This window comes from Neodiprion pinetum, chromosome 5 (genome assembly GCF_021155775.2).
Source record: "Neodiprion pinetum isolate iyNeoPine1 chromosome 5, iyNeoPine1.2, whole genome shotgun sequence".
Lineage (NCBI taxonomy): Eukaryota > Metazoa > Arthropoda > Insecta > Hymenoptera > Diprionidae > Neodiprion > Neodiprion pinetum.
Window position 1 is genome coordinate 9,623,973 of NC_060236.1, and position 24,136 is coordinate 9,648,108.

Sequence of the window (24,136 nt, forward strand, 5' to 3'; positions counted from 1 at the left end):
CTCCTCGTCCTCCGTCTGCTTTTTCTTTCCCCTCCCAGAATTTCGCTCTGCACTCAAGTTTTAATCGCCCGAGCTTTTAACCATTCTCGCAAATTATTTAGGTACGTTGCGCCTTGTTCTTCACTTTTTATAAATTATTTGTTGTTACCTCGTTGCGCTTTTTCTCCTTTAAATTGTTTTTCGTTTTGTTTTTTGTTTTTTTTTTTTGGTTGTATTCCATTTCCACGATATACTTGATATCACGGGCTCTGCAGCATTATGTAAATTACTTCAGAATCTGTTGGATATCTTTCGTGGTCTGGTTTTTCCTTCCTTTATTAACTGTGACCTACGAAGAAGAATATCCAAATTTTGCAACGTTGTTACGCTTGAAACTTGAAGGTTTGAGTTTTATTTATTCTTTTTTAAATTCGTTTTTTTTATCCAACTTCACTCTCTCTTTCCATTTCTCATTTTAATACCTAGAAAATTTCTCTACAGATAAAAGTTTCTCTAGCATTTTTATTCAAAGGTTAGGTCGTGTACCACTTACGCGAAATAAAGGACGAGCTTTGTCCGCAAGCTTGAGAACTAGTGAAGTATGAGGGAACGTAGAAGTTTGCAAAGAGAGCAACAACAAATCAAGAAGAAATGGTTCAAGGATAAAAAGGCTTACGAAATTCACGCGAGTTTTCGCAACTTCCTAGAAGGTTGTGTACTATGTAACTTCCACCGAAGAAGAAACTCATCGAGTAGGCGTTCTATTCGCTAATTTCACGTATAATGCGGCAGTGATCGAAGTACCATGTTTAATCAGCACTGATGAAGCGCGATTTCTCCGCGTTCCGTGAAATATATATATATATATATATTTATATTATATATAGAGAGCCAAAAAAACTAACTTATCGAATCTCTGGTCTTAAAAGGACTTATTTACTGAGGAAAAAATTCTCCCGTTTGGAAAAATTTTAAGACCATAGATTCGATGGGTAATTTTTTTCCGCTCACCCTAATATGTATATACATATTTTTTAGTAATAACGCTTTAGGAAAATCCGCGTCATCTCGCAGGTTTCCACTGGCCAATATTACCTTTCGTTTACGGCCGTTTCTCACAATCAGCGGTGGTGTGATGCAGTGCGGACGGTGCTGTTCAAACTAATGAGATTCATCAGTTTCATTTTACGCTTCGCTTGCACACACCTCCTCGCTTGATTGGGTCGTCATTTTTTGCTATATCAGATTTAATTGGCTGCGATGGATTTTTACCCACGATTGTTGTTGGCCTTTTATCAGCGGTTTCGTTAGTCGCTCAACAGCTGAGAGAATTTGGAATCGAAAAGATGAATGAGTAGCAGCGATCGGACGTCTGGGGCTTACCAAATTGAAATGACTCGTGTCAAGAGGATGATGATACGTACCGGGGATTGGGTGACGCTCGGATGACCGAAACAAGATCAGAGCCGGTCACTACTTTACGGTAGCGTTGAGACCTGTCAGGATGAGAAATAACCTCGACTTAGCGAATCTCGCGTAATATCTCAACCAAGACCTAGCCAGATGTTCCTACAAATCACTTCTTTCATTTCTTCTTCTTCTTCTTCTTCTTACTCTCCGTATTTTCCTGAATTCCAAGTCCACCGAGGTATATTCGTGCAGCATCTTCTAGGGCTTCCCTTAGCCGTTTTTTCACCGCCAAACCACAACTCCTAGCTCTTTCCTGCAACTGGGGTGACAAAAATCGATACGTGACTTTCTGCGTAAGTCAGACAAGATGTGATCAAAGAGAATAAAGAAAATTGGGTACTTTAGGAACACTGCTTTTACATGTGAAAATCTCTCTGTGTCTAACAATCTAAAGTCTCCTTAAACCAACACCCAGGGAGTTACTTTACATACCATACTTTATACGCTTGAATGATTATTTCTTGTGACGGTATTTCTTCCGTCAAACAGCATCAAGGTGTCCTTACCAACCCAACAATTAATGTCTTCGAAGTCAAAGATAACTGCAATCCTGGGTTTATCAATTGGCATTACAGACTGTGAAGTCGAGTATGTGAAGTAATACAGCTTCAGTGTTGACGACATAATCCATAGCGACGGTTCGTCTTGATCGTGGATTGGAAAAGGAATGACTTTCATTGGTTTCCCGTAACCCAGTTTCGCGGTCGCTTCCTCGCAGGAACATTTCGTAACCCTTGTAATGGGATTGTCGAAGAGCGCAACTGCAAATCCCTGTTTCTTCTTGCACGTGTGGCTGTGTTGGTTTGACCTAAACTTAATTGTAAACTCGTGCAACAGGATTACAAGCGATTACATGACGTTGTGTCCGTAGTCAGGTCGCCGATCATCCATGCTGGATTATTTTCTCTATCTTTTACCATCCTTTCACGTATTAAACACCGGACTGAAATTAATCCTGTCAAAAAATCACCATCGATAGCTGCCACGAGATACGTCGATGGACAATGAAAATCGAATGTTGTCGAGGTGGGGGAGAAGGAGGAGAAGGAAACCCCTTCGAGAGTCGCGTACCTCTCGTGCACCTGCTGTTCGTGAGATCTTATCGCGACGTATAGCAGCAACCCAGTCTGCACTATAGTGCAGCAGAAAAGAGGTCAAGCACACCGTTTCAAGTCTAGGTATACTTGCCGGTCGTCTGGTTAATCTCGTAGATTACCTCGACAAACACGTGCAGTTGGTACCTTATATTATTATCCGATCCAAAGACCCTCCACGCGATTTTTATTAGTTGGAAATCGAAACCTTCGGTACTTCGCGTGTCATTGTGCGTTAATGATTTAACGTGAAGAAAGACATCATTTTCTCGTTACCATTTCTCACCTTTCGTCTGGCAACTGTCTTATTGGAAGTTGAGAAACTCGAGGGACCGCGCTGAGAGAAATTTTTAGTTCCGGTTACCGCTCGGTCCTTAACCATTTTCATTTTTTTTACCACGATCGAAAAATACAGTTCTAGGTAAAAAATGAAAATTAATGTGGTAAGAAACGCGGCCGCGTGGGAATGATGTGCAACCACACCAAGTTTCGCAATATCCGGTACACTTGCCATTACTTAAGGCTGGTTGTCCTCTTTGGCTAGATGATTTTCGCGATCACGCCTCGACCCATTTGACACGCAAGTTGAACAATTAACAAGTTATTGCACGAGCGACGGACTTTGATCCCGATTTACTGTAACTTCGCACAAAAACGAGAGAAGCGGAAAGCTTGTCCAGGACCACTTTTGTCTCGCACGAATCAACGAGTAGTCTGCATCATCGCATTTTTTCTTTTCACCACCGGTGAGAAAATATTTCATCTTCGTGGCGAAGTTATCAACGTCGGTTGGTTTGAGAACGTATATTACCAGCCGTTCCTGAACAAATAGCGAACTAAAAATAATTTCAACGCACTGCTTGTGCACCCAGGAACTGCAGTAAGTGGTCTTCGCTGAAGGTACAAGCCGCTGTTTCGCTCTGGTCTGGAGGGTCTGAAAGGCCCTTGAGGATCGAAAACACGCACCTTTTTGCTTCGCGTGTCTACAGAGGGATTAAGAGTGGATGGAAAGACGGGCGGAGGTACCGACCGTATTTCCTTTCACTCATATCAACGCGAGCTTTGAGGGAAAGTGCTCTGCGAAAGCACTCTGGACCACTCGATGAACTACCTTAATAACCAAATTGTCGAGTCTAGAGAAATACATGCAAAGAATGATAGTTTTGTATAACAAACCTGCATTGAATAACTGTAGCAAAGTTCCGAACAGGGTCGAAACAATTTCAAATCACAGTTTAGTTACTTGTTTGGATTGCACCTGCAGCGCTGATTCGCAGTAATTACACTGCCATGTTCACGATTCAGCGAAATTTTAAGGTGATTTTGTCGGAATACGTAGGCTGTTAGAATAAAGAAACGAGTCATTTGCAGTTGCGTGACAATTTCAAATTTTTTACGTTATTTAAACACCTTTAGTGCAGTGAAGCAAGCTCAATTTATGGTTAAATTCCAAGAAAATTATGAGGTGTGAGTTAGCTACTGTCCAAATGTTTACATAGATTAATTGGTCGAAAAACAATCGGCTGAACATACCTATCTCGATGCAAATTATAGGTGTAACAAATAACGATGGACAGGATAAAAACAGTGTTGGCTCAAGCTGATTAAAGAATACCTGAAGTTGCTGTGTCGTTTCCTTTTTGAATTTCACTTCGACAACTGGAGTATCATTATGTGAGACCGGAAATCAGAGATCGCTTGGATTTTTTACCACAATGGTTTGCGTAAAAATGTACGACACATGTAGAATATGAACAAAGACAAAGGACCTGAAACGTGAAGAACGAAACACGTAAATAAAGAAAAACCTGAGAAGGCTCGCCGGAGGTTTTGTTTTCGCGATAAGGCACGACTGATATTTCGGAGAAATGCTTCAGTTATCGCTCGGCTCTTTCCTGGGGTGTATTTTCATTATATATATATATATTGTATATATATATATATGTATAAATGAAACAAAAAAAAAACAATGCAAGCACAAATCAATGGACTTACATGACAACTATAAGTTGAAGAATTTTCTAAGGTCGGAAGCGCTGGCAGCATTCAGACGGTAGACAATAGTTGTCAATATTTGTAACGCCTGGCGTTTTCTGGATAATCTCGTCTCATTATTAATGCAAATGATCAACAACAACTACTCGTCGGGCTGCAGTGAACTCTGCTCACGTGTATAAAATATCGTGGATTGCATGCTGAACATTTACGGCGCCGTTATCGATCCTCACCAACGTAACCGATACATTGTTTCCGGTTTGTTTACGAACACTGCCCGGGTGTTTTATTTATGGACTCTGGCTTTTCGCTACATGCGGAGAGTCGAATTGATTCTAATTTCACCCTGTTTTAAGCATTGGCAAATTGGGGTATATACTAATTCAGGTTATCTGCTTCCGAAAAAAACGGGGAAAAGCTGGAAATTTCAGTGAATTTTTCATCTTACCGAAAAACCTCGAATTTTCGTGTAATCCTTTTGTTACGTGTGTACTTTTTTGTCTTGGTATTGTCAAGGAATTTTTATTCGGTATATATAGGCCAAACTGACGTTGTTCGTACGGAAGAAAAATGATTGGTGAATCTGCTTACTTTTCATGGACCCAGAAGCAATCAGAGACTAATTATCTGCAACTATGGGCGCGTGGGCGAGGAAGAGAATTCTCCTATTTAGCATGTGAAAAGATAGAACGGTCAAGATAAATATATCAGGTTTAAAAAGGAAAGGGTGTACACGACCCGATGAATGAATTTTGAGTTTGAGCTGTACAGATTGTAAATTCGTGATATCCGCCACTCTTTGTTGATGCCAGATTATCTCTCTGCTTTTTCCGCACGCGTTTCTTCCACCATTTCTTCTTCTCCTCTATCCCCATGAGGAATAATAAAGAGAAAGGAGGAAAGGGAAGCGAAGGAACACGTTTCCACCACGTACACGCCTTCCGTTCTTCAATTCTGACTCTTTGCTCACTCTAGCGACTGTTGTTAACGTGGTTATTTATACCTGGGGTTCATATGGGCGGTCAAATGGATTCGACAAAGGCTTTGGCCGGCTAGGAATTTCCCCTTATGGACTACTCAGACTATCAATCGACGCCTCTGTCTCTCTCTGCTAGTATGGGAGTTTGGTTCGTTGATATCACGACCAGTCATTAAGACAGTTACTGAACACTGTCGATACATCCGTACTTGTCCACTCGACCGTTTTTAAACTGGTTTCAAACCATGACTCGAAATCCAATCGAAATTGAAGATAATAAGGATACGAAGAGAAGTTTCAACCGCGAGTTTCGAGTAATAAGAGTAAGAATGCCTAAAGATTGTCACCATTGTGTTATGAAAACTTATCTCCATTCTTCACTTGACTCAATCTTCCTTTCTTACTATCGTTGGCCTTCCGTTAATCTTCATCGACTAGATCCGTTCCTCCGATACAGAGCTTTTGTTTTTTTATTATTATTTTCTTCTTTCATCCACCTTTCGATTTTGCCCATCGGTCCGTACGTACTTTGCCAGACCCCCGATGATGGTGGATGCATGGATCGAGCGACACTCCGGCACCCTTTTTAACTTACCTATAAATAGAAGCATATTTTTCTCGCACGTTGCTACGTTTTACCGGAGCAGTAGTTTTCCTCTTCCTGCTCGCTGGGGTCTTGTAAAAGGATATCCTTCGCGGAAAATTCAACCGAGAGGTACTACGCACGTACAAAGAGTAAATGGATAAACTTTCATTTTAACCTTAGCGAAGATTTCGGTACCGCCATGATTCTTCGGGGCAAACATGGTACTGGTGATTCTTTCGAAAACGTCAGCTCTAAATGATGCTTTTATCGCATTGAGATACGGTAAACCCAATTATTCGGTACGTACGTATGTCTATTTGGAAGTAATCGTGAAGAACGATTTGCGTTGTATCTGAATTTCACTTCCTTGCCACTTTTTAAGAACATTTAAAATGATTGAATTGTGATGCTTTTGATTCGATTCTAATATTTTTAAACTCATTCTGCTTGCAGAGAAGATTCCCACAAATTTTCTGCAAAACATTCAAGAAATCTCACATTGCGATGACACCGCGAAGATGTAATTCTTGACGAACTGTTCTGTTTCTGTTTTGTTGTACTATACTTACATAAATATATTTTCATCCATTATAGTGATAACTATCAGTGATACTTTTATTCAAGTGATCATTCGAGATATTTAAGGTGAACAAAATAAGCCCAAAAACATTGGAATCGGATCAAACACACTCGAGTTTAAGCATTTTGAACATTTTAGTGAAAAATAGTTTTTTCAAATTGTTGGTATCTTTCATTATTTCATTCGAAACTGTGTAGATTCATTTTTACCATATAGTAGAGATGTTGTTTTATTCGTGCCCAACATCATAGTTGCAAATAACGTTGCCGGAGATTTTCTGACGTGTTTTCTTTCTCTTATCTTAATTTTCGATTAAGACGGTCATCTTCAACGTTGATACCTGGACAATAAAATTTTGACCGGCATTTTCTAGGTACTATACTAGGTCAAAATATCAACGATCACGAAGCTGAGAGAGTAGCGTTCACCCCTGCGACGGTACACTTGGGGACAATGAATCTGACACGGATAATTTTTTTCCACTAGACAGTTATGTTGGCAACGCAGATAAACCTACAGCGCCACCGTCGGCTCATCGCGAAACAATCTCAATCTTAATAAAGATAACGTGACCCATGACCGTCGAATCTAACCTTAGAATACCGCGGGGATAATGACTTGTTGGATTGACACGTATTCTAAGTTTAGATTCGACGTTCATGGGTTATGTTATGTTTATTGAGATTGAGTTTGTTTCGCGTTCGGCCGACTGTGGCGCTGTAGGTTTCTCTGCGTTGCCAACGTAACTGTCTAGTGTAAAAAATTAGCAGTCTCAAATTCATTGTCCCCCAAGTGTACGTCATGAAAGGACCTGTATGCATACCTTTTGCAAGCTTCTTTCAATACCGGATAATCGTATTCTCAGCATATCAATTTTAAACCTATCGTCGATGTGGGTACCTACACTGCACTACGAGGTGTGGTAACGCGATGCTGACATGCGGGTAAATAGTTTTTGCACGCTCGGATCGATGACCATTTACTTGGATTTCCTTTTGTCATTTACGCATTACACACGATGTATATGTACTTTTTTGTCTCGCTCATTGTTTCTCTTTTTTTCTTTTTTTTGCAAATTAGACGCCGTCACTCGGATGTTGCCTGTCATTAGAAAAGCTTCTTCCGCTTATTGCTCCGGGTGCCATGGCTCACGAATCAGACGACGAGTCTGAGCAATCACAGAACGTTGACTCGTTCTATCTTATTTCCATATCTATGAACAATGCGGAAACGTGTGAGGGTGGACAATCGCAAAAGTTTATTCGGGAAAATTTTATGCAATAGATACTTTGCTCCTTTGCTTGAATGCTCCTTGCCCCATTTTCTTCCAATGTTGAATTTCTTGACAAACATAAGCAGCTGGCATGGTTTACATTTATTTGAACGGGTACCAAACTTGTTTATTGATTTTACGGGATTTTGTTCACGTCGTCAATGCAGATTCGACAATTTCGGAAAACAAACTCCAGAATTAAACTACCGACACAATCTCACGTAAACCTAACCCTAACCACAAAATATTTAACATAAAAAAACGAAAGTTCCGACCGTCAATTTCGAACAGGAAGTGGTAGCCGTTCGCGGTGTATTATCGTCTGATTGGCAGGCAAGCCTGAAAAGTGAAATAATCTTATCGTTGAGAAATATTTAGCAGTATGATTTATAACGTGAATAACAATCCGTACTTCTCGTCGTTTAGTCTACCTTATTTTTTCAAAGTGATATTAGAGGAATGGATCGCTTGAAAAGTTGGTCAATTTTTAAAATACACAGAGCGGTTATCCATCGATAAAATGATCCGTCGTCTGCTATGGTTCAACGCGCATGCGCTAAAATTTGAAAGCAGTTGTTTGTCAGGGTGACCAACAGTCATAAACTCAAGTGACAAGTCGCCGCAATGTATGTAACATCAAAATTTTTGACAGCTGTCGGTGTCGAACACAACTACCAGTGACAACTGTCACAAGTTTTGAGGTTACGTTCGTGAGGGTTGGTCGCCCTGGTAAACAACTGCTCTCGGATTGTAGCGCATGCGCATTAAATTATAACAGACGACGGATCATTTTGTCGATAGATGATAACACAGCTCTACAAAATATCAACTTTTTTTGTTGCTCCGATTTCTTCCGTGAATTCAGGTGTTTGAGAACGTAGAATTATGATTATATTAGATTGGTTCTAGTTTTTATGATATTGCGGTATTGTATTTGAGATGACTCGGTATTTATTAGGCAAATATCTCTCAATCGGTTAAAATTCAGGCAATTCTATCTGAATACTTTTTTTTTATAGAGCGTAGAATTTCCTGTAAGAATCTGTATTTAGATATCTTATAAGTCAAGCCGTTTACGAAAATTTTTTTTTTTTTAATTTTCCTATTTTTTTTGTACGCGTTAATGTTTAAATGGGAAATGAAAAAAATCAATATTAAGAGCTCATATTTGGCTTAGATATTTTATTTTTATATAAAAAAAAATTTTCTCTAAATATTTTATAATTCTAATATTTCTCATCTAAATATTGCTTTTTTGCATCATATATATACGAAAATGTTGATAAAATAAATAACTGGAGCCAATTTTGAAAAACTACGGTTACTCCTCTCGGGTCGTTGACATCAAATCTCAAGGACAACAAAATCGCTATTGACCAGTGTAATTACTCCGTATACCTCAACAACCAATTATTCAATCCAACTTCGATTTGTTTTATTTAAAAGTTTGTAGATCGAGCTTTATTCGTGTATTTTTTCTTCATTCGAGTACGCCAACCGATAGAAAACATTGCTTTAGACCAAAGATGGCCAAGCGATGGATCGTGGCTATTAGGACAGGCGATCGCGACAAGGCAAAATAAAAAAAAAAAAAGATACATGACTATAAAAAAATATTTCATTTAATTTTGTGACAAAGATTCGGGATTGGTAGATCGCACAGAGTCTGGACAATAAACGTCAGATCTTGGATCTGATCCATATGGCCATCCCTGTTACACACGATAGCATCGACCATTTTGGCTACTCCTATTCAACCCTCTGAAAGATCTAAATTTTGACACACCGAGTGCCAAAATCGACGATCATTATAATTCTTCGTGGCGTATTGAAACGTGGCAATCGATATCACGACGATCGTTTCGCGATCCCGTAAATTTGGAGAATTTTTCTTTCCCATAAAGCCCCGTCGTTCGTTCGTTCGGACAATGAGGCGCGCCAAGCTCTGGGATTAAAAACGTCAGGCTAGGCCGCCAGCTCCCTCCGTCACGTGGCTTATTCTATGCCATTGTGCGCCTCGACGCCGGGAATAAGGCTGATGCTGCCAGGAGAATCGAGGTTCTCTACGCCACACGAGCGGAGCAGCGATAGTCTCCTTTGTCTACGAGACCAACTCGGCAGGTTGGTTTGTTCGTATGGTGAGAGTAAATGCCCACCCTTCGTTCGTTCGTCGTCGCGATGTTTAGCAACTTTGCTGCGATGACGCTATGAAAAGAGCCAGACGTTACGGACTGGGGAAATGGTACTTGGAAATGACGATTATTCTTTTTATAATCTTGCGACGGTTAGTCATCCGATTTACTCGACGGACCTTGTGCGGTTTGTTCTTTGATAATTCGTGCGTCATTCCGAATGTCTAACTTTTATCGAATGACTGGATACGGAGGGACTGCTGTAAAAAACGAGGAAGGGGTCCCAAGTTTTTCAAGACCAAACGTTTAACCGACTTTTAGATGAGAAATTTCTATTTTACGAAGAAGGTTTACACCAAATATCCATGAATCGGGAAGCTGATTGTATAATTCAATAGATATCACGTCTAAGTTCTATCAGTAAATACGGGATATTTTGGAAAGAGGGAAAACGAAATTTGTGCAAAATTTCGAAAAATTCAAAACTCAAATAAATTTCTTAAGCGTGTTTGAGATTCCAATGGAAGTTGGTAATGGAAACGAAATTATAGATACGCTCAAAATGCAAGGAGTTTCAAATTTTTTTTACCACAAGCTGTAATGACAGTCATCATCGTGTGACCTATCGATGGTTTCGGCATTTTCTATACAGGTAGTAAGAAGTATAAGATGTGCGCAATCTCGTTTCGTGCAAGTTGACAGAGCGAACCCTTTGATGTACAAGAATCGTGCAGATAATTCTGACATTTGACGTTGCAGAGTCGAGGTATAAAATTACTTGAGCTGTATCCAGTAGTACCATTGAAATTAAGATCATCTCGCAACGCGTTGACACATTTTACGATCGTTAAGAAGTTCCTTACTACAATCTAGTTTCACATTTTTCGCTAAAGCTTACGAAAGTGCTGATAAGTATGTTATCCGTGAAAATTCTGAAGTTTAATCACTGGCAAAGTACATCTGCATATTTCATCGGCATAAGTAAAACCTCTCATTAATTCGATTCGCGTTTGATAAAACTTGCAACAGGGATTACGGTCAAAAGACATCTTTGAATATGATACGAAGCTGTCTTGCTGTTACCAACAAATGTACGAATACACCATATTTTTTTATCCGCCATTCAAGGCTACTTGGTTCGTTGCCAGGTGTACGACAAAGGTTTCCCACCTTCGAACTAATCTTTATACTTTATTTTCAATGAGCTATTTTGTTTTCTCGCAGCTTTAATTTTACTCAACGAGGTTGGCATTCATTTCCCTGTCGTAGCCCTACATTATCTCCCGAATCTCACTCGACTTCAATTTCCTTCTGAGACGAGAGATTGAAAAAAGCCTACGGCTTTAATCCTCGAGAGCCGGAAATCTCGGCGAAATTTCTTGAAACTTATTACCCGCGTAGGTGGCTGAGCACTACACCACCTCTCTTCGATCGAAACTGTTAATAACGGGCATTTTCACTCGTCGAGGAAAAAAATTCTCCTTGTCGTTGTCATTGTCGGTGTGTTTTTAATGAAAATTCCGAAACGTTGAAAACACGAGGTGTGAAAATATCTCAACACTTCCTGGGTCTTGTTACCTGAAACGTGCCACGATTCTAAAATGAATGTTTTTTGTTTTTTAATTTACGAATTCGTTTCGCAATCGTTTGAAGTATTAACCAAAGGAAAACCGCAGATCTTTCGAAATAGCCTGAAAATTATTCACGTTGTGTTCTCGGAAAATGAATGGTATAAGATACGAGGTGTCATCTTTGTTTCTCTTTTCTGACATCACGTTAAACTACCGTAATCAATTTGAAAAATCTTGTAAAAATAAAAAAAAACGATATATCGCTACTTCGTGAGGTAAATGTCGAAGTTTCTTATCCGATTTATCACGCACCTACATCACAATAAACAGACATTTTTCCTATAGATGAAACAGTACAACGGATTCCATTAATCTTGAATACATCTCTATCAGAATATGCAAGTAGTATCAATTTTTCACCTCGATACGTAGATTTCTTTTTTTTTTTTTTTTCTTTTCCTTCATAATCCGAGGTCTGTAGGCGCCATCTCACTGTGTGTAACTTGTACGCCCACGTGTAATGCTGATAGATAGGCATAATGGAAGCGTGAAAGGGAGAGTAATCGTACATCGGAGTCCCGTTTTGAGGCATCTTCGTTTCATGATAGAGCTGTAATAAAGTAACGCGTACATGACACATGATTCTTATCGACGATGTGGCGAAAATTTTTTGCGTTCAATTAACTACCCCGCGAATTTTACAGTCGTCAATCCACTTTCGTACTCACTGAGAGAAATATTATTTAGTCACGTGTTAATACGAAATTGTTATGGCGAATGAGTATCGTTACAATGGCATATTTTCGGGAAATTGCAACAAAAATTTTTCTAATAAAACGAAGCCTCAACGTTACTGCTTTATTATCATAACTGTCGCATGAAAATGTAGCACGAGTAATTATATTCACAAAAAGAATGGTAGGAATCACTATCATTTATTATCGATTTTATGCTCAGAATTTAATTCTTCCGTTACGACAAAAAATTTGAATCGATGGGGTTGATCGGTAACCATGAAAGGAAATTTTTTTTTCGGTGTCTTGTGTTTTGAATTCACTGTTGTTGAATATTAATTGAAAGAGAATCACACCGGAGCAGTGTTAAATTTAACGCGTATGAAAAATTTCGATGTCTCTGGTGGAATTCGAAACTACAATTTTCACAGTGTATTACACACTATTGGAGAGTCGCGAACCGTGAAAATTACGTTGCAACGTTCCTTTGTGCCGGTGTAAAAAAATTTCGTATTTTACAACGAGACTGCCAACTGCGATTATTCACGCTGTAGAATTAACGATTTTCCCTCTTTTTCTCAAAGTTTAAATTCACTACCCTTGTTTCACACGTGAAAACAAATGCCATTCTTTTGACGGTGTTCAAACAATATTCACCACGTGACGAGTTTGCGGTCCTAATAACGCAGCGAAAGGGGTTCGAGAGGCTATTTTTACCTTTGTTTAAATTTTATGTCCGGTCAACTTTGTTCAATCGTCAATCTTCCTAACCCAAGCACGGATAAAGCACCGTGATCATGCCCTTTCAACGTCGTGTGGAGGGCATTGCGTGACGAGTTTAGAATAAGTAATGCCATTGCGGCTTTCACGGGAAATAAATCAATAGTGGAATTAGACGCATGCATACGTACGTTGTGCGCATGTGAATATTGTCAAGATGCACATTTTTTCATGCGCTAAGGACACTTGGCTATGTTGTCTATTCGGGAAGGGGTCTGACAATGAGTCGCGATATGACACGCGGTTGACGTAGCTTCGGCCTCCACGTGACACTCCAACAGCTATGTTCCAAGCGCTGACATCTCCTTGGGGCTTACGGAATTAGACACACCGTCATTTTCCTCGAAGGCTGATCAGGGTGGCTACGGACCGGGAAACCCGGAAATAGTCGGGGAATCTCGTCAGATCGGAATAAGTCAGGAAATTGTGATGGACCGTGAAGAAAAACGTACTCTTTTTTTCATAAATCGTTTTCAAACTTCAGCTATGCTTTGTAAATTCAGTTCAGCTATGTTTTGGAAATGGTATTGTTCAATTTATAATTATTTTTGTGAAAGGAAACAATACTACGTGTTTTTTAAATCCAAATTTATACATTCAAGATGAACAAGTTTCGGAGCTTTTGGACACAAAAGCTGTCCGACATTATCTAAATTTTATGGGAAAACGTCACGGAATTTTATTTGAGGAAAATTGTCACTACCCTGTTAATCCACGGTCTGTATATAACGTAAATACACTTCATACTTTGAACGGAAAAATCAAGTACTAATTTCGACTAGATAGACATCGCAAAAATTCAATTTCCCACGTTTAACAGGATCATTATTTTTTTTTATGTCGAACCGCAAGTGGTGAAAGATTTTCGAATCCCGACGATGTATGTACAGAATTTTTAATTACGAACGTAAAAAGTGCGATTGAATCACTCGCGAGCTAAATAATAATTATTATAAAGTTTGGTAACGGACCCTCGGAATAATCAGCTTTTCAAGTTTTTCAGGACAAGTTTTAACCGAATAATTCTAGGTTCTCCTATCAAATTCAACGTACATTGTGAAGCTTTATTATTCGATGATAAGAAGCGATTTCCAGTTTCTCTTGACACGTGCCTGAAGTTCCGATCGATCTAGCTTGATTAAAAATTCGATTTGTCGTCGATACGGAGTATCGATAAGCGAATGAAACCTCGTGCGCTACTTTTCACGATATAGGATAGTGAAGTTACGTATCGCTATAAATGCTGCACTGATCCATAAAATAACTTTTCATCAGAACTTTTTCAATCAACTTTGATCGATCGAAACTTCAAATACATCGCCCGACACTTCCACAGACAGTAGATACCATCTTTTCGAAACTCCCGCGTCCTCGCGAAATTTAAATAGCGAACAAAGGAGCCAGTCCCGATCGAATCCCTATTTCCCGGGCGATTCCCAAAGGAGCATATATATCATATATACTCGGAGACGAAAAGTCCAAGGAACGAGATATGACCGAGGCAATAAAGGTCCAACCGAGGTCCGGGGCAAGTTAAACCTCACCCGGTTTCTTTCCTTGGTTGGGGAATCAGAGAAGGAGAGGCGGGGTCGGGGTTTAGTCGTAGACCTGGGTGACCGGTCCCACTAGCGTTGCGGGTTGGCCTTGCCGTACCTCGTCGGAGCAACAAAGAAACTACTTATTGCTTAGACGAGCAGAAGGCGCGTCAAGTTACAAGGAAGGCCTTAAAGCAACTCTACGCCGCTCTCTTGCCGATCGGCGATCGCTTGCCGAGTCGGTACCGCATCGCCCACTTGTGCCCGATTTGCCCTACGTCTTTCCGAGTTTCGATCGAAAAAGTAAGCCGTTGATCTTGAGGCCAGACACAGTCTGGGGGACATTCGGTTGGGTTGGTAAGTGCAATCAACCCTGGACTGGCTTCTCATACGCCCGCATTTATTTATGCTCGAATCTATTTTCGAACGCGTTGGAATTTCTCTCTCTCTCACTCTCTCTCTCTCTTTGCGTGTCGACGACGCCGCCGAAATTTCCCATTATGTATACCCCTAACGATCTATTTCTGATACCCAACTCGCCGATGAGACCACCGCTCTGTGCATCGTGTGCATCTGCTGATGGAGCTGCGATCAGCGCGAAATGCATACGAGTTGATAGCCGGATCCCACAGCGGCAAACTTTTGCGGGAGGTTAACCTGTTCTCGGTTCATCATCCCTGACTTCTCTCTCTCCTTCTTGGCGTTTTTTTTTTTTTTTTTTTTTCTTCTCCTCCTCAAACACCAACGGCGCTGCGCTGCAAGAAAACGTCTATAAACCAGAGAAACTTACGGTGAGATATCTCGTGGGAGTCTGGCAGAGATTACAAACTACAGTCAATTAGGCATCGCGGTCTGCTCGTGACGTTCAATTAATGTAACGCAGTTTACTCGACGTGCGGTTTTCGGGTCACTACCTGCAGGGTTCGTTTCAAGGGTGCTTAGACGTTTTTTTTTTTGTTTTCAGTTTTGAGTTGTAAATTGAATAATCCGAGCTTGTCGAATTTATCTCACTTTACGTCACGTTTACTGCTTATTTTTCATTGCCGTTGTTGGTTGCGCGCCGAAGCTTCGTTCGAGTAACATTTTCATTTTGTCCAGCTTATCTTTGTACAGTCAACTTTGAATTATTCAAATTACGAAATATACTTTCACCGATGTTCCCGCTTTTGTTTCAAATGTTTTGAGAAGTTAGGGCTTCGTGCTCGTTTATACGTTATACCGAGTTCGTTCCACGAGCTTATCAAAAATCCAATGCTCCCTCAAGCTTGTTTTTTTTTTTTTTTATTTTCGGAAAATTCGCTTCCTTCATACGATCCGTAGCTGAACGATCTCCAGATTTCTCTATAGCCAAGCCCAGATGAAGACTCCTGATGGTATAAGTTTGTCGACCGGTTCCTGGACAAAGCACGCTTCGCCGAGACCATCTCAACTTGATTCTCTCCTGCGTTCGTGCCGCTACTCTTCGACTTTTGTCGACCAAACTTCGTTCCTCTTTGCCATTCGATCTTCGCCGGTTATGCGGTAGGAAAATTAATACTTACACAACGCGCAAACGAGGCTCTGCTAATGAAACACTGAGATAAATATTAAGTAAATATTAAGTTCCGGTTACCGCCAAGTCCTTGACTATTTTCATTTTTTACCACAATCGAAAAATATAGTTCCAGGTAGAAAATGAAAATTAGTTTTCTAGCCGTAGCCGGAAAGTCTAGTATCCGTTACTATTCTGTCTCATTACGATCACTGTTGCTATATTTTCTTGTAACTGTTGCGAAAATTTAATGCTTGTGCAACGATAAATTGACGTCAAAGCCTTGTTTAACTAAAAAAGTAGAGTAAACCTCAGAAACTGATTTCTGTTTTACTGAATTTTTCTAGTTACTGTAACAATCGAAATTTTTCTCAGTCTAAGACGCGTTAATTATTGCCCGCTGTTTCCTTTGTATAATTTTCGTACTGCTGTAAATCATCGTCCGTCATCGATCCGTATTCGTATAATGATCGGCAATTCGATGACGCCGAGTTCGAAACGATGGTAGGTAAAAAATGTTGCATTAAAATAATAATTAAAAGATAATTAGCGGGGCGAAGGTGAAATTCAGGTGGGCTTGGGGCTTTCCTTTTTTCTTATCGTAAATTGGCGAACCTCCGTCTGGGTCTCGGCTCGATCTCGGAGCCAAATCCTTGGAATGCGTCGTATAATTTGTGTAGACGAATCCGGTGAACCAGTCAAGTTGCATACCTTTGTCGGGCGGCGGTTGCACGCACAGACCTCTATACCTGGCATTCCGAGGAGTGAGGTGAGGACCGGCTTGCCCCTAGACCTGGTTCTTCGAGGATTCTGTTTCATGTTATAACTACAAACCGGCACTTCGTCGAACCTAGTTAAACTGGATTTAGTTTTTTTCCCCAGTGATTGTGTTACCACCGAAGCCGGTTATAAATCAATCTCGTTTCTTTCAATTCTACATTATATACGCACATCACAAGCAGCATCTTTTTCCTCATTATTCGGTTAAAAAATTCTCATTATTCATCGTCACGCTTTTCATTTTATCGTTTCATATTTCTGTTTGAGAGAAATCATTTTCCGTTTGTCTCGTTGTAACTTCAACGAATGTTATCCACGTGTTCAACTTACAGCTTACCCTCTCATTTCATCTTTTTATTTGTTAAAACTCGTCCTGTTTTTTTTTTTTTTTTTTTTGCCAAGTTTAAGAAGTTTGCTCGGCACCTAATTGACAACGAATAATCCCTTTCCCGTCGGTATTGACCCAAGGTTATAGTCGTGGAATAATCTCGTATTTCCTGATCAGGATCGGGTTATTGTTGCAATTGTCCGCGTACGATGGTTTCGAAGTATAACGAATCGCATGTAAACTCTTATTGGCATCGATCGATGATTCGCAATTCATTGTCAGTCGAAGTACCGACGAGCGGGGAAGTGGTTCGGTGTTAAATTGACCGTTTGAAAGAAGAGCGTTTCGGGTGGATTGAACAAATCAAACGACAAGTGCGAAGCGTATTCGCATATACCGATGGCACGGCAAAGTGGCGCGTCGACGAAATCGATATTCGCTAATTAAACGCGAAAAACAAGCCTCGCCGGATCTTTATCACGTATCTTTCTGCATCTCCTCGTCGAGATTTTCCGTACCGTAAAGGCCTCTGTTTTATCTCCCTTCGCGTATGATTGTGAGCGACGTTGCAGGTAGGTAGGAACCTGCAATCGTGAACTCCAAGACGCTTATCGCCAAAGTTTTCTCCCGCAGCGTACTGCTCAGCTTAAAGCTTCCCTCGCAGCAAAGCTCCCATTGTTTAGCTTTGTACGTACCCACCACCGTATATATGTATATATACGCGTCGGCTTAACTCGGCATGCATAATTTATAAAGACCAAAATTTTGGAATTACCGTAAATTGAAATTCTCGGGTAGCGTTGCGTTGCGACTCGCTCACTTGGGTACGATTTATTTATTTACTTATTTTTTTTTTTTTATTTTCTTGGAAATGACGATTTTTCCCAACGTTAACGTTGACACATTGATTAATATCCGTTATTTACTTATTGATCTTTCAACAAAGTTACTCTTGACTGCCATTATCGTTCAACAATTATTATTGCAACCTGATTTGCTGCAGAATTTACAGATTAATGTCGACGGTTGATTATCCGATTTTTCACACAAGGATTACGATCTGTGTGCTTGGAATTGAACTGAATTTCAAACCACTTTTATAGTTCTGGATCTAAAACAATCTGATTAAGAGGGCATTTACGGTCATAAATCGATTTGCGGTTTTTTGCATTTTTGTACACTTTCATCCCTCCTCTGATTAGGTTCGTAAAAAATTTTTCGGGGTGAAGAACCTTCAATTTTTATTAGTCTGTGTACGGCCAATTTATACACAAATTAAACTTCGAATGCATTTTTCTCTACTTTTGATTTTTCAAACTTGCGTGCAGGGTTTCTCCTATAATTTTTAACCGATTGAAATGAAATTTTCACACGTTGTTTTTTTCAAGTATTTTTCACAAATTGTCATAGGATTTATCCAAAATTCTCACCCGGGAGTGAGATAGTCCAATTTTTACGTTGAAAAATGATTCATTTTTCGTCATGATTTTTAAAAATAACGTATTTTCTTTCAAAATGAAGCTATCCGCAAAATCATATGACTATTTGTGGGCATTTGCAAGTAGATTATGCAAGAAAAATCTGTAAGCCATGCTACAAATATTAAGTGAAAAACCTTGCGCGCAATGAATTTTCACATTTTTACACTCTGTTAAAATTGCACTCGGTGCATCAACCTGTTACATAATTTTTAGGATGTAATGAGAGAAATTTACTCTAAGAGATGTACGAAAGGCATACCTAAAACCTCTGAAATTTTTAAAACTTTTTCTAAATGAGAAAAAAATTCACCAAAATATCCAAGAATATTCTGAAATTCCTGTAAATGCCCGCTTAACCTTGCAAAAATGACCTGATATTCCGTTTCTCTTTATAATCAATCATTGTTGTGTAAAACTTTATCTTAATCCATTTGCTAACAGTTACGTGATAACCGAGCTTCTCCAAAGTGACCTGCACAAGATCATCGTCAGCCCGCAGCATCTCAGCGCAGATCACATAAAGGTCTTCCTGTATCAAATACTGAGAGGTGAGTGTAGAGCTTTTTACTTCCCATTGTCGCGACCTATTTCTTTACCCGGCATGTATTTTGTCAAGAATCAAGTGCAATTACTTTACAGCAAACACCAACGAAGGGTATAATAATTTTGGGAGTATGTTCAACGACTACGTATTATTTTTACAAAAAAATTTTCCCCCTGAAACCGGTCTTTTTGATACTCGCAACGATGCAAGCCTGGTCGTTGTTACTGAAATTAATTCGAATATTATATTCGCGAGTCGTGTTTCATTATTTACTCAAATTTTCACCCGAGTAATAATCCCGCACTCGCTTCTACCCAACCGCGTGTGAGCACGATATAGACGAGTCTGGAATTATAATAGGCAAGAAGCGGAAATTCAATTCCGAGCGTACTCCGAGTATTAGAAAGTTGCCGTCTATGTAAACCCTGCTGCTTCTCCTTACCTCGTGTGAAGACGTTCGTAATAATACTTAAAAATCTTCAAACAAAAAGATCTTCTTTCGTCGCTACATGCAACCCCTCCCCCCCGCCCCCGCACACTTTTCCGCCGATTTTATTTCAAGCTGTAATGGTTTTTTTTTTCTTCTTCTTCTTCACTCGCACACACGTGGTGCGAAGTTCGTTCATTCTGTAGTTTAATTTCCGGCCAGAGGTCAGAGCCGCGGATAATTTGCATACTTTCCTAAATATAGATCTTGAGAGGAACCACTTACACGGTCTATAATCTTCCAAAGGGTCACAAGTATTTATAGATCTGTATGGGTTATCCTCTTCGTGCAAGCCGAGCGAGTGAAACTTCCGTGCTGAAATTTGGGGAGAAAAGCGACTCGAGGGACGAAAGAAGTTGAAAAATGGCGTCAGAGTTTGAGCGATTGAATTGAACGACGAGAAAATTTGTTCTTTTAATTTGTTTTCTTCTTTTTTTTTTCCTCACCGTTTTGAAACCACATTCCACCGTCAACTTCAACACGTTAACGACGATGTGTTGATTTTCACCGCGGGGTGCAGAGCACAGCCTCTTGCTCACAGGTGTGTGAATCAATATTCATTTCGGCTGGGTACTTTGAACCTTATAAGGGATTATACGAAGGCCTGGCGTGGAGTGGCTGAGGAATGACGAGAATAACGAATCTTCTCAAAAGGTGAATAACGGTCTTGGGGTGACTTGGGGGAACAAATTTTTGCTACAGATTACAGTCAGCAAATACAGACATGTTCAAACAAACCGTTTTCAATTTCATAGGGATCCTTGTTTACTCGGGACGAGAACAGAGTTTTTACAGAAAGTACGTGTTTTATTTGACCATGACTGTTTTCTAAATACCGAATGAATGAATAACGGAAACGAATGAAAATAGAAGACTCGTGATCGAGTCCTTGAGATTCATATTATTCTAAAATGTAACGGAATCTGTGAAGAGAGTCCAAAGTGTAACACAGTCCGTTTGAAATTCACGCCAAATAACACGAGCTGAATTTCTTTCTTTTTTTTTTTTTTTATATACTTTCACTTCTAGATTTCGTACACGAAATTTGAACTCCAAAAGTCCGAAGATTGTTCTACATTTGATGTTGTCTAAGAAACTGTGACAGAATCAATATATTTATAGGAGAAGGAGGGAGGAAGGGAGAAGGAGAAGACCAAACAGAGTAAATAACGAATCGAAAAAAGAAGGAAATTCGGGGTTGGCCCGAAGCTCTTTGAGTCTGTGAAAGGAAAGTCGCGAACGGTAAAACTAATGGAAGCCAGAGAGTTTCGAGGGTTGAGAAACCCCTGGTACAAGTCCCGTGCTTATACTTTTTAGTATCGTGTATGACATCACGTGAATTAAAACGAAATTAAAACCCCTTGGAGCAAGGGAGCTTTACATTGGATGGCGAAGAGATTCTGCGACTCGGTCCCGCTCTTGACAACGAGGAAGATGCAAATAACGCGGAGGTACAACAAAGGGAATTGTGCGCGGAGTAGACGCGGCCAGAGGATCTCTTGTCTTCTCCATTCCAAATGTTTAGTTGTGTAATTCACTTTTCGCGTTTCACGTTGCCACCCATTCTGTACGAAATCATGTTTAGTACGATACTGTCCTGGTAGAAGCGAGACTGAGTGTTGAGATACGCTGAAGCAGTGCAAGATACGAGTTGCTGGCTAAGTGAACAATCGTCAAACGATTACTCGACATGTACATTACGCGTAGATACAGAAGCAAGTGACAAAGCCTTAGAGAGAGAGAGAGAGAGAAACCTCAACCCCTGAATTACAGTGCATCGTACCCCGACACAAGATGTTGGAGTACGTGACGCTAATGCGGGTTTTCGAATACCAAAGTACGAACGGAACGAAAAGCTTAGCTTTTCAAGTATTCACAGCAATTAAGATTTAATGGGTTTGGCGGAGTGATTTTTTTTGGCCTTTGTCAGGGATGTAGATCTGGTGGAAAGCGTGAAGTTACGACATGACGAAAAACACACCAAACAAGGACTCCGATTAATTGATCAAGGTAGAAATTCATTTCCACTTATCCAAGAATAAAAAAGTTTGTCTAATCGTCGTGAGGTTGATCTTCGTAACGTTAGTGGACGACTATGAATTTTAAGGAGAAATCGTTATTTCAACAACTTCACAACATTAGGATCATCTCGGGAATTCCGTAAATCGTTCCACAGCAATATATTATACTCATCTTTTCCAGACTCAGCTTCTTCAACGTCACTCTAAGGCTGCAAAATAATGATTCTTTCCATGTAGTGTTTAGTCACGTTAACGTGATCAATTTCAATCTCGTAAGCTATCGAGCTTGCGAGAAGCGAACTGTTGATATGAAACAACCATAACAATTCGACTACTCGGATTCTTAGGGACTGGCCATAAACTACGCAACTCTATTTTTTAAAGGCACGTGGGTTAAAAAAAATTTACATATTAAAAAATGAATAAACAAGTAGTTTCTTCGAAATGTTTACTATTCTAAAACATCCGAAGTAACAAGTGACGAGACTAGCCTCACGTGTAAATCATTTGAACAGGAAGAGAATTTTTCTCAGCCCTTTCGTGATAATCAAGATGTGTTTTAATTGTACCCATTATGACGGCACATCTTTCCAACCCGTGAATACAAAATAGATACACTGAGAAAAATTTTATTTGTCACAGTAAATTGAAAAATTGAGCAAAACAGGTATCGTTAAAAAAAACTGTTCGAATATTGTTGGAATTACGAAAAACGAGGTACGCGTAACCATTTTGCGCAATTGTCGATCCTTTTTTGGTAATTGCAACGCAAAATCAGTTTGTTCGGTTTACTGTACTTTTTTAATTAAACAAGGCTTTAACATCAATTTATCGTTGCACGAGCGTTAAATTTTCGCAACAGTTGCAAGAAAATATAGCAACAGTGATCGTAATGAGAATGAATAGTAACGGATACCAGACTTTCCGGTAACAGCTAGAAAACTAATTATCATTTTCTACCTAGAACTGTATTTTTCGATCGTGGAAAAACACGAAAATAGTTAAGAACCGAACGGTAACCTTTACTAAAAATTACTCTCAATGTAATATTGTCCGTGGAAAAATAAATTAGTATGCCTTAATTGAAACCGCTTACCACAGAACAGGACCCTTTTAGACTAGCTACTTGGTTTATGGACGGCCCTTTATTTTCGTTACGGATGCGTGTTCCATGATCCACAGTCTGAGGTGTCACACGTCGCGACTGCAAGTCTTTTGTCGCGGTATCTTGACATTGCTGATAATTTGTACCGCATTTACGGCCACCCTGTATACCTTTTCACGTTCCTTGTTTGCTGTCCTTTTCTTCGTCATATTCGTTTCTCTTCTCTCGAGCGCAAAAAACGAGCGAACCTCCGAATACCAACCGCCTACAAGCCAGTTTGCCAAGTACTTAGCACCCACCAGTGCACTACCGCGACGACTCCTTCTCGCAAAAGGGTGAAATTATTCTAGCGTTTCAAATAAAGGAGTGCTGCAGTCGAGTCCCTGTGATGTAGCTGACGGTATATTATATTTGAAAATTAATGCAAATCTCGGCAAGTCCGCGAGTGCATCGTGAAAAGTCTTCCCCTCTTCAAAAACCCTCTTTACGCTGCTTTTCCTTGCCTCTTCGTTTTTACTACGGAATACATGCGCACATGTGGAACATGTGACATGTTCAAATTTTATGGCATCGTCGAGCTGCATCTCGTACACTTATATATAGCCATCCCGTAATCGTGAATTCACTGAGCAGTAAAGATTGACGTGTTATCTCAACGCCTTACGTCGTTCGGTAAAAATATTTATAGAATTACATATTTCAGTGAATGTACAACGTAGGATTTTATCGCTCGTTCTGAACTGCTACTACAAATATTACAGTGGATTAATCCTATTCAAGAGTTGAAAATATGAAAAATTTGACAACACTGACATGGCGGAAAAAAATTAACGTATTCAGGGTTTTAATTTTTTTTTTTTTTTTTTTTCTCACTTATTTTTGAATAGGTACGAAAGATATTTGTGCGGGATGTCCAATACTCTGGATGTTAGTCGTTGGGTACCTGAAATCACTGGATGGTCAAAAAAGATTTTTACTATACATCTTTTCATCACAGTTGTCAAATAACCACTTGTGACAATGGGATTTTTTTATTAATTTTATATTTTAAAACCGACAGAGAGAAAGAGAGCGAGGATATTTATTATTCAGTAAGTAGCTTTAATCACGGTAACTGGGTCATTTTGTTCCTGGTAGTCGTCTAAACACGA

The 24,136-nt window shown here is 39.7% G+C and overlaps 1 protein-coding gene across 3 annotated transcripts in view; it reads left to right on the forward strand.

Annotated features, from left to right (window-relative positions):
• Positions 1 to 24,136, forward strand: part of nmo (serine/threonine-protein kinase nemo) — a 153,167-nt gene that overhangs the window by 98,645 nt on the left and 30,386 nt on the right. For all 3 annotated transcript variants that reach the window (XR_006883142.1, XR_006883143.1, XM_046625282.1), the window contains exon 4: positions 19,270 to 19,376. Coding sequence is in view for 1 of the 3 variants with exons in the window: in XM_046625282.1 (XP_046481238.1) it covers positions 19,270 to 19,376 (107 nt within the window). In the remaining 2 variants the exon portion in view is untranslated. The remainder of the gene's footprint in view (positions 1 to 19,269; positions 19,377 to 24,136) is intronic.